This window comes from Loxodonta africana, chromosome 3 (genome assembly GCF_030014295.1).
Source record: "Loxodonta africana isolate mLoxAfr1 chromosome 3, mLoxAfr1.hap2, whole genome shotgun sequence".
NCBI lineage: Eukaryota > Metazoa > Chordata > Mammalia > Proboscidea > Elephantidae > Loxodonta > Loxodonta africana.
In genome coordinates, this window is record NC_087344.1 from 53,082,638 (window position 1) to 53,093,288 (window position 10,651).

A 10,651-nucleotide genomic window follows, 5' to 3' on the forward strand; every position below is an offset into this window, starting at 1 on the left:
CCATGAGTCAGAGCCGAATCCATGGCAACTGACAGCAAACGAGCACCCCCCAGTGATTCTTGTGCTTGTTAGGTTGGGAATCACTATTTTGGCTAGGATGAAAAGAAAAGGAACCCAGGAATGTCCACCTCTTGGTCACAGCTGGAGCAGGCTGAGGTGGTCCGATCACCTGCAGGATAAATTCAGGTCTTCAGAACTTTGGAGTCTGGCAGCCAGGGGTTGAATTCCCCACTTACAAGCAAGCTGACATAATTTTGGAGCTCCAGTTCCCTCCACAGTCAGACGGGAATAACCATCATATCTCTCTCTAGGGGCGCAGCGGGTATTCGATGAGATGCATCTAGAGGCCAGTGCAAAGGCGTGGTCCACATTGGCTGTTGTCCCAATCACAAAGGCCCACAGTGGATCCTGCGGTCCAAAGTGGAGCAAGGGACACTCTCTGTCCTCAAGGGACTTGTCTACAGGACAAGAAGAGACACTGCACACAATGGACTTTATGATGCAGCAGCGGTGAATGAGGCTAAGAAAGCATAGAACAACAGAGGCCAAAAAACCAAACCCACGGCATCTAGTCAATTGCTACTCATAGTGACCCTACAGGACAGAGTAGAACTGCCCCATAGGGTTTCCAAGGCTGTAAATCTTTCCAGAAACAGACTGCCACACCTTTCTCCCACAGAGTAGCTGGTGGATTTGAACCACTGACTTTTTTTTTTGGTTAGCAGCCAAACGCTTTAACCGCTGCACCATCAGGGCTCCTTAACAGAGACCCAGAGAAGAAAAAGAGCTCCAGGCCAGAGGGGGCCACCAGGGAAAGCTGAATGGGAGACACAGCCTTTGACCCACCTGACTCTGAAGGGCTAGGGAGATGTCAACCAGCCAAGACGAGGGACGCTTTGGTAGCCGAGAAGTGTGCAAAGCCAGGGTAAATCAAGGCTGAAACATAGAGGGCTGTGAACACCAGGAAAAGGAGTCAAGGTTTTTGCTCAGAGTCAAAGGCTTCAGAGCCAAATTCCTCCTGTGCGTGTGTTGCATTTAGGCCCTAAAGTGGTTTTTATTTTTATTCTTTAATTAGATTACAACCTTCAGAAAATTGAGAGTGATCAGCACTACCTGGCATCTAAGCTTCTCTGGAACGATAGTCGGGGCCGGAACCATTGGCTGGGTGTGGCCCATCTTGTCAGCATTGCCTGCCTAGCCTTGGCAGGCAGTGTGAGTTTGAGACCCCTATGCTGGCCTTTGGGGACCCTTAGCAGACCTTAAAGACAGACCACCCATCTGTCACTTTGTCGTGCTGTGATGACTTTCATGTTGCTATGATGCTATGAAGCTATGCCACCAGTATCTCAAATGCCAGCAAGGTCACCCATAGTGGACAGGTTTCCGTGGAGCTTCCTGACTAAGACAGACTAGGAAGAGAGGCCTGGAGATCTACTTCTGAAAATTACCCAATGAAAACCCTATGGATCACAATAGAATATTATCTGATATAGTGCTAGGAGATGAGCCCCTTAGGTTGGAAGGCACTCAATATGCACAGTGACTGCAACAACGGACACAAGCATACCAACCATCACGGAGATGGTGCAGGACCCGGTGATGGCACATTCTGTTGTACGTGGGGTCACCATGATTGGGGCTGACTCAATGGCAACTAACAGCACCATGACTGGAGTTGACTCAGGGGAGGGTCAGAATTAAGTCTGTGCTTCAGAAGGTCCTGCTGGTAATGATTAATGTTAACGATGACGACGCTGACAATGAGAAGGGGGAAGAGGATGGGAAAAAAGGAAGAAGAACAGCTAATATTTACTGAGCTTTTACCACACGGAGGCTCTGGTTTATGTGCTTTACCCACATGAACCCATTTTGTTCTCACCATAACTCTATGGGAGCCTTGGTGGCGCAGTAGTCAAGAGCTCAGCTGCTAAGCAAAAGGTCAGCAGTTCAAATATACCAGCTGCTCCTTGGAAACCCTAAGGGGCAGCTCCACTCTCTCCTATAGGGTCACTACTAGTCAGAATCGGCTTGAAAGCAATGGGTTTGGTTTGGTTTGGCATAACCGTATGAGGCAAGTTTGCTGTCATTCCCTTCTTTTCAGATGAGAAAACTGAGGCACAGAGAGGTGAGGTCATTTATCTGAGGTTACACAGCTGGTAAGTGGTACAGCCAGGTAATTTGGCTTCAAAATTCATAGAGCTCACCACAGGAGGTTGTCTGGTTTTGAAGGAGAGGAGAACCCCAATCTGGGTACTAGCACAATGTGCCTTCCCAAATTCCTCCTCAGGAAGTTGGGGTTTCTCTGAGTAAACTCATCAGGCAGGGAGGAGGGTAGAGGCATTTAAGAGCTCTGTCCGGTGGTTTGGCTACAGTCCCCACTCCAGTCTCCCCTGCTGTGCCCCCTGCCTGACCAGTGAAATGCCAACCCCATTGTGGGGACCAGCAGACCCCAGCAGGGAAGATCCTGGGCCATCCCCACTGTGGCTTCACCTGCTCTGTGACTGACCACGCCCAATTCTTCCTAGTCCAGTGAATTTGCAAAAAGAAAAAAAAAAAGCACACGCACAAACAATAACCAACCATGTGTGTTTCCTGGCATCGAATGACTGTTTGTTTAAGAGCTTCCTCCCTCTTTGTGTACCCACTGGACACTCCTAATGTCCCCAGCTGCTGGCGGCCAAGTGGGTTCAGGTGGTTGATCACATGCTTGACCCCTGGGAGAAACCCTCATCACCCAGGAGAAGCAATGAAGGATCCAGGAGAGAGGCTACCCCCTGAGGACCACCAGCCCTGGCCCAGTAGCCACCCTCTGCAGCTCAAAGTCACCTTTGCTCCAACTCCTCAGCCAGCCCAGAAACACCTCCCACCTCGGCAGGAACCAGGAGGCAAGAACCAGGAACCAGGACTGAGCAATCATTAATCGGATTCTTCACATTCCTGGGCCCCAGACGCCCTGAGAAGCATGCTCCCTCTTGGAGCAGAGGCCCAGGACTGGCTCTTGGACATGCAACTGACAGGCAAGGTTGTGCTGTCCGCTGCCGCGCTACTCCTGGTGACTGCTGCCTACCGACTGTACAAGTCCAGGCCTGCCCAGGCCCCCCTTGGAAGTGGATACACCGAGGCTGAAGGCAGAGAGGAAGCAGATGGCTCAGGGCCACCTGCCATCCAGGGGGGCTCTCCCATGGTACTGCAGATGAGGCCAAGACGTCGGAGGGCCAACGAGGGGGCTAGAGCCCCACTGGACTGTAGTGGGGAGATTCGTGGGGACTCCCGTGTCCCAGCAACGGCAGTGACAGTCAGAGATGGGGAGCCCAAGAGGAGAGACACCAGTGAAGAGGGGGCTGGGCAGTGCCCAGACTCTGGGCAGTTTCCTCCTCCCTGCGGGGCCCAGGAAGCCGGAGCAGCTCTTGGTGGTAAGCCCTATCCTCCCCGCCACCGCCAATTGGGCAGTGAACCCAAAAGCTCCCCACCTGGACTCGCTACAGGGAACAGGAGCCTTGCAGGTGGTGAGCCTGCCCCATGGCGGGACTGTGGCCCCCCGGAGCAGCCTGTGGTGGGGGAGCTGGGCTCTCCCCATCAGCGCTGGCTGGCCCACACGGAAGGCGGCAGTGACATGAACAGGAGTTGGGTCTTGACCCGCGTGTCAGGGGTTCACAGGGAAGAGGCTGGTGCCCTCCAGGCTGCCTCGGACATGGGCCTGGCCCTGCATCAGCAGGAGGGGGCCACCAACACTTGCTACACCTTCTCATCCATGGCCCGGATTCGAGTGGAGGAGAACTTCATACAGGAGAAGGTGGCTGAGTGCAGGCCCAGGCTGAAGGGTAAGGTGTACGAGTACTATGTCCAGTCCACCTCTCAGGCCATCTCTAGAGTCAAGCTGGCCACTAGGCCTGCTGTCCTGACTGAGGCTTCGTCCCCTGTGCCAGGCCCCCTGGGGATCAGGGCAGTGTCCAGGGGCCACAACGATGACGCAGAAAATGGAATGGAAACAGCTGCCCCCTCCCAGCCCCTGCCACCCACCACCATACCTGGCTTCAGCAGGAAGGAGAGCCTCCTCCAGATTGTAGAGAACCCAGAGCTTCAGCTGCAGTTCAGTGGCTTTGGGACCCCGGTTTCCCCTGGCCCAGACCAGGGTGCTCCGCCTGACTGCCCCTCATCCCTGGATTCCAGCTCAGCCAGAGGCAGCTTGGAGCCCCGAGTGCAGCTCGTAGCTGGGACCAATTTCTTCCAGCTCCCGCTCAGCCCCAGCTCAGCTCCGGATGTCCACCTGGACCTGGGTAATTGCTACGAGGTACTGACCTTGGCCAAGAGGCAGAACCTGGAGGTGCTGAAGGAGGCAGCTTACAAGGTGATGAGCGACAACTACCTGCAGGTCCTGCGCAGCCCAGACATCTACGGCTGCTTGAGCGGGGCAGAGCGGGAGCTGATCCTTCAGCGCAGACTCCAGGGCCGCCAGTACCTGGTGGTGGCTGATGTCTGCCCGCAGGAAGACTCTGGCCACCTCTGTCGCTATGATGATGAGCAGGACACCTGGCACCCATTGGCCTGCCTGCCCACCGAGGCCGTGTCCTGGGGCTGTGCCATCTGCACTCTCTTCAATTATCTCTTTGTGGTGTCTGGTTGCCAAGGACCGGGGCGCCAGCCCTCCAACCGTGTCTTCTGCTACAACCCACTGACGGGGATCTGGAGTGAGGTGTGCCCATTGAGCCAGGCCCGGCCCAACTGCCGGCTGGTGGCCCTGGATGGGCACCTGTACGCCATTGGGGGTGAGTGCCTGAACACAGTGGAGCGCTACAACCCCCGCCTGGACCGCTGGGACTTTGCGCCACCGCTCCCCAATGACACATTTGCCTTGGCGCACACGGCCACGGCCTGCGCTAGGGAGATCTTTGTCACGGGCGGTACACTGCGCTATCTGCTGCTCCGCTTCTCTGCCCAGGAACAGCGGTGGTGGGCCGGCCCCACAGGGGGTGGCAGGGACCGCACCGTCGAGATGGTGGCCGTCAACGGCTTCCTCTACCGCTTCGATCTCAACCGCAGCCTGGGCATTGGCGTGTACCGCTGCAGCGCCAGCACTCGGCTCTGGTATGAGTGTGCCACGTACCAGAAACCTTACCCAGAGGCCTTCCAGTGCACCGTGGTGGACAACCTCATCTACTGTGTGGGGCGCCAGCGCACTCTTGGCTTCCTGGCCGACCATGTCTCTCCCAGGTTTTTGCCCAAGGAGCTGCAGAGCTTTCCCTCCCCAAGGGGCACCCTCCTGCCAATGGTCCTGACCCTACCCACTCCCAACGTGCCCCAGACCAGGGTCTAGTGGCCTATCTGCTGTGCTTCTCATGCAAAACTGGAAGGCCAAGAGCACCACCCTGCCCGTCACTCCACAGGCCATTTCTGGGAGATCGGGCAGCCCGGGAATTGGTCAGCAAAACATGCGTTCTAATTCTACCTCCTCCATAGCTGTGGAGTTTTAGATGAGTCTGACCCTCAGTGAGCTGCAGAGGCTCAGTGAGAAAATAGAGCTGGTGATTGACATTCCTTGGCAGAGGGCACCACGTCTGCAGGGGTGAGCACCACATTGTTTCTAATCTAAATTCATGGGAGGAGGGGTACACCAGGACCCTCAAAGTTTATGGGCACAGCCTGATGGCAATCATGGTTCCAAATGCCAACTGACCCCCGATGATCCCACATGCCGACCCCTCTGAAGGTGGGCGAGCTCTCTATAAGCCACCAGGGCCTCTTCCTAAACATTGGCTGCTAGGCCCATACCTCCACAATTCCCAGAAGCACCTGGGACACGCAGGTAGGGAAAATGGAGGGATGTGGTTCTGCAGGGCCAGGCAGGAAGGCAGGGGAGCCCTGGAGGCCAGCCTGAAGGGGAGGTGGCTTGAGAAGTAGAGCAGCTAAAGGTAAAATTGCCCATGGGGCTCCTCTTACTTTCTTGCAGAGTAAACTTAACCAAACCCACTTTACTTTTTCACATTATCTGGAATTCTAGTAGTGCAATGGGAAGAAACATGTATTTTTACCAGTGATTTGAAATGGGACATCTTCTCATACTAAGAATATGGTTGATTCTATATACAAGGTCTCAGGACAGGAAGGGCAAATATGTGATCCAAGGGCCACCCCCCTCTGAGGCCCCTGCTCATGGTGGCCATTGCTAATTGACCACTGCACTCTTCTTCTGACCTCAGAATCCTTCTCAACACAGGCCTCCTTTCTGGGAGCTGGAGGCAGCCCAGTCAGTCCTTTAGGGCTAGCATGGAGGTGATGACATAATTCTCCCTCCCTGTGCCATGTGGTCACCTGGTTTGTCTCATCAGACAGGAGAGGACCAGAAAGGAGTTGGTCCATGATGGAGCTAAGGAGCTAGAAGATTCTAGTGGAGCATCTAAATGCCAGGGTCTCATTTCACACCAGGTTTGGTGAATTCTGAAATGGAAGAGACCCTCCAACTTCAGGAAGGTACTGTTCTTCCTCGAGGGAAGAGAAAGAGACTGGTCCAGTCTATCACCATGGCCCTGGTTCCATCCCCAAGGGAGGTACACACAGACAGGAAAGCAGCGAATGCTCCAGAAGCCAGGGGAGCTGGGACTGATTCTAAAGTGACAAGAGTCTGGAGGGAAGAAGTAGAGGTGGGGCAGGGCCTGACTAGTGAGAAGAGGACACTTTGGACTTCATTGTTCCTATCTCAAAAATGGGAAGAACAACTCAAGTCCTTCTCTGCCTCAGGGGTAAATGAGAACGCATGAAGAAAGTCCCAGGGTGGTCTCAGCAGAAGCCTGTGTTCACTGAAGTTGCTGGGTCTGAGGCCAGGGTGGTTCTTTCTGGAAGATGCAGGATTGGAACAAAGGACGAGAAGGAGATTGGCGAGACGATGAGAAAAGACCTTTATAGGACCACACGAGGTCATCTTCTCTGGCCTAGAGCCTGAGGAGATGGGGCAGTTAAGTTTATTCATAAATTGCAGACTGGGAGGAGAAAGTCAACAGGTCTCTGGGGGGAGTGGTCCCCACCCAAGGCCATGCTCAAGCTCAGTGTCAGGCATAGCCCAGTGCTTCCAGTAGACACGATTTGGAGGAGCAATCTCTGTCCAGGACGAGGTATGAGAGCCCCTCCTGCTCATTCTGCCTGAAGCCTGTTGGTCTCCATGTTGTTGGGAGTGAGTGTGGGGACACCCTGCAGCCCCTTCTCCCTGCTGGGAAAGCAGCTCCAAGCCAGGCAGACAATGGAGTCAAGTGTCCGGGCCCCAGAATTCCCTGGTACCTCCGTAGGAGATGAAACAGCAGCAGGCTATGGGCACCAGGACCAAGGCGGTGGATGACACTCAGGCACCAGCCTCCAAAGGGCCCACAGGGTGGTGGCATGGCTTCAGGGACATGACTCCCAGGCAGTCATTGGCATTATGATGCCAGGCTGGGGGAAGGGTTTGCTTGGGAGGACAACCCAATCTGGGAGCTGGGAGTAAGTGGGGCCAGATGCAGCCCCCAACGGCAGGCCTCTGGTGAGGATCCAGCATAGGATAAGATCAGACCAAGCTGAATAGAGCCCAGAGAAGGGTTCCAGGCCCAGAGGGGTCAAGAGATTACAGAAGCCCATTGTATCCATATAGTAGGGACCAGGGAAATGATTCCAGGGATGAGGTAGCAAAGTTTGTTTCAGACCCCCAGCTGCTGGTGGGTGTGGCCTTCCTAATGAGAGGGGGAGCTGAGATTTGGGCATGGGCTCAGATGGGAAGTACCCAGCACATCTAATCTACCTCCCTTATGTTCCCATGCAGGCATCACTAGTGGATCGCCACATCTTTTCCCACTGAGTCCTTATAATGGCCCCAGAACTGTTTCAACACAGAGTCCCAGGCAGACATTACTAATAGATTAGAGTCCCAGTGTATTTATCATCCCTGGCCCTGGTGTCAGGAGCTGGTTTAGGGATGACATTGGTCAGGGCCAGCATGGTACAGCAAGGTGGCTCAGGGGGCCTGAAAAGACCCCCTGAGGCCATGGTGGTAAAGATTCATCCATTCTTTCATAAAACAAACATTTCTAGGACTTCCTATGGGCCAGGCACTGAATGCATAAACGAGTAAATAGAACTTGGATAAATGCAATGGAGAAAGATAGGGCAGGGAAGTGGGATAGTGAAGGCTGGGAGAAGGGAGAGGGTTGCTCTTTTAAATAGTGTGATCAGGCCTCTCTCATAACATTCAAGCAGAAACCTAAACGGAGATCTGGGACATGCACAGAGGAGAACTGGCTCGGGGACAAGAAGGCTGGCCCTGTCTCCAGGAAGACCTCACCATGCTAACCAGGGAGGGCAGGGCTGCCTGCAGCCAGCACCACACTGGTGCATGAAGGAGAGCAGGTGCCCTTGTGTAGAGGAGAAGCTCTTGGACTAGAGAAGCCACATAACCTATCACAGCAGCGGAGCCTGCACACCTAGGGGTGGGAGTAAAAGCAAGCACCAGCACAGCACAGATGCCAGACCGCAACAGGTCAGCTGGGTATCAGCCTGCACATGTCACTTCATGCAGTCAGAGTCTAGGATTTCCACTTGACCTTGTTTAATCGCCTGGGTCTGTGGACCTTCTGCCCTTAGCCTCAGGGTAGCCTCTGTGTCACTTGGCTGCGCTGTAAGTCATCTGTCCTGTTTTCCCAGCAAGAGTTCTTTCTTCTTTAGAAAAAGATAATAAATTTGGGTTGCTTTCTACTTTAAGCCAGTCATCCCCATTATAGAAAAAAAAAAGGTTGGAAAATAGAGAAAAGTATAACAAATCTCTCCAATTTTGCCACCGAAAGACAACCCCCACCATGGGGTGAGTCCCTCCAGTCTTTTCGTCTGCGCATGGTTTTTGTTTGGCTTGAGTTTTGCCTAGGTGTGATTATGCTGAATATATAATTCAGCAGCTTCCTTGTTCACTTAGCATTTTAGAATAAGCATTTTCCCGTGTTATTACAAACTCAGGGTAAACATCATTTCAGTACTTGCACAATACTCCAGTGAGTGGATGTACTGGTTTATTTAAACATACCCCCCCTCCTGTTGGGCCTGTAGATTTTTTTTTTTTTCCTGTTGGTTTTTTTTTTCTATCATAAATAAAACGCCCTTTGTGTTCTCCTTCTTCTCTGTCTGGGGCCTCTATCAATATTTAACAAGAGAAGTCCTGTCTAGATCCTGTCTGGAACAGCAGTGTTGTTGAAACAACCATACAGGCCACAGCATTTGCCTCGGGCTAGGGTCTGAGCCCCTGCCTGGAGGACAAAGTGCTGCCCAGAGAGATGGGCAAGGCTAACTGGAGGACGTCAGCCCAGGTGCCCTTCACTATGGGATTCCTGGCACCAGGATGTGGGGCAGGGAGCCACATTTATTGGCTCTACTCTGCATATGGAGCCCTGGTGGTACAGTGGTTAAGAGCTTGGCTGTTAACTAAAAGGTCAGCAGTTCAAATCCACCAGCCACTCCTTGGAAACTCTATGGGACAGTTCTATGAGTTGCTATGAGTGGGAATTGACTATGGCAGTGCGTTTGTGTTGGGTTTTTTGTTTGTTTGTTTGTTTGTTTACTCTGCAAGTACCAGGCACTGAACTAGATTGCTTATACTCATTGCCTCATTGATCCTCACAACAACCCCCGGAGGTTAGCCATGGCACCCCCACTTTATAGGTGAGGCTCAGATAACTTCAGCAAACTTGTCTTAATATCAAAGTCCAAGGAACCTCAGTTTCCTCAAAAGTGTACTTGTACCCAGGCTCCCCCACTCCCAGTTCGGCGCTCTGTCCACTCCCCTATGATCGGGTCAGGAGCCCTGGAGGCACAGTGGTTAAGAGCTATGGCAATTCAAATCTACCAGGTGCTCCTTGGAAACTCTTTGGGGCAGTTCTACTCTGTGCTATAGGGTCGCTATGAGTCAGAATTGACTCGATGGCACAGGTTTGGTTTGGTTTATGATGGAGTCAGGAGCCCTAATGGTGTAGTGGTTAATAGCTATGACTGCTAACCAAAAGGTGGCCAGTTCAAATCCACCAGCCTCTGCTTGGAAACCCTGTGGAGCAGTTTGGTGGCTATGGGCTGGAATCAACTTGATGGTAACCAGTTTGGCTTGGTTTTGGTTTATGATGAGGTATTGACTTGCCATCATTGCTGCTAGGCTGTCCCCAACCTCATCGATTATGCTCCATCCTTGAACTTTGAATGCAAAACAAATTTTCTTAAATTCTTGACCCTCAATATCCACATCTGTAAAATGGGTTCACCACTGCTAGCCTCCTGGGGATGTGGTGAGGACTAACAAGAGAATGTGTTCGAAGCACCTAAGCCACAGTCTGGTCCGAACTTGGTCTCAGAAGAACCACCGTCTTCTGCAGTAGTGTCCTGAGCCAGCTCAGAGGAGGCTCTTCTCATATGCCCACTCCTTGTTCTCAGCACCCTGGTCCAGAGGAGGAACACTGAATGACGTTTAAGCTATGGGGAATCCCTCTTGTCTGACAAAGTCTGGGGAGTGCTCAAAATAGACCAGTTGCTGTTAAGTCTATTCCAACTCATGAAGATCCCATGTGTGTCAGAGTAGAACTGCTCCATAGGGTTTTCAATGGCTGGTTTTGCAGAGTAGTCTCCAGGCCTTTCTTCTGAGGTACCTCTGGGTGGACTA

At 52.8% G+C, this 10,651-nt stretch overlaps 1 protein-coding gene across 1 annotated transcript; it reads left to right on the forward strand.

Annotated features, from left to right (window-relative positions):
- The first annotated feature begins 2,962 nt into the window (after positions 1–2,962).
- Positions 2,963–5,314, forward strand: KLHDC7A (kelch domain containing 7A). The gene has a single exon (XM_003413439.3). The coding sequence runs from the start codon at positions 2,963–2,965 to the stop codon at positions 5,312–5,314; it is 2,352 nt and encodes a 783-aa protein (XP_003413487.2).
- The last annotated feature ends 5,337 nt before the right edge of the window (positions 5,315–10,651 follow it).

What these genes read in the sequence shown, in the direction of transcription:
- KLHDC7A (XM_003413439.3), top strand. Translation starts at nt 2,963, where the DNA reads ATGCTCCCTCTTGGAGCAGAGGCCCAGGACTGGCTCTTGGACATGCAA.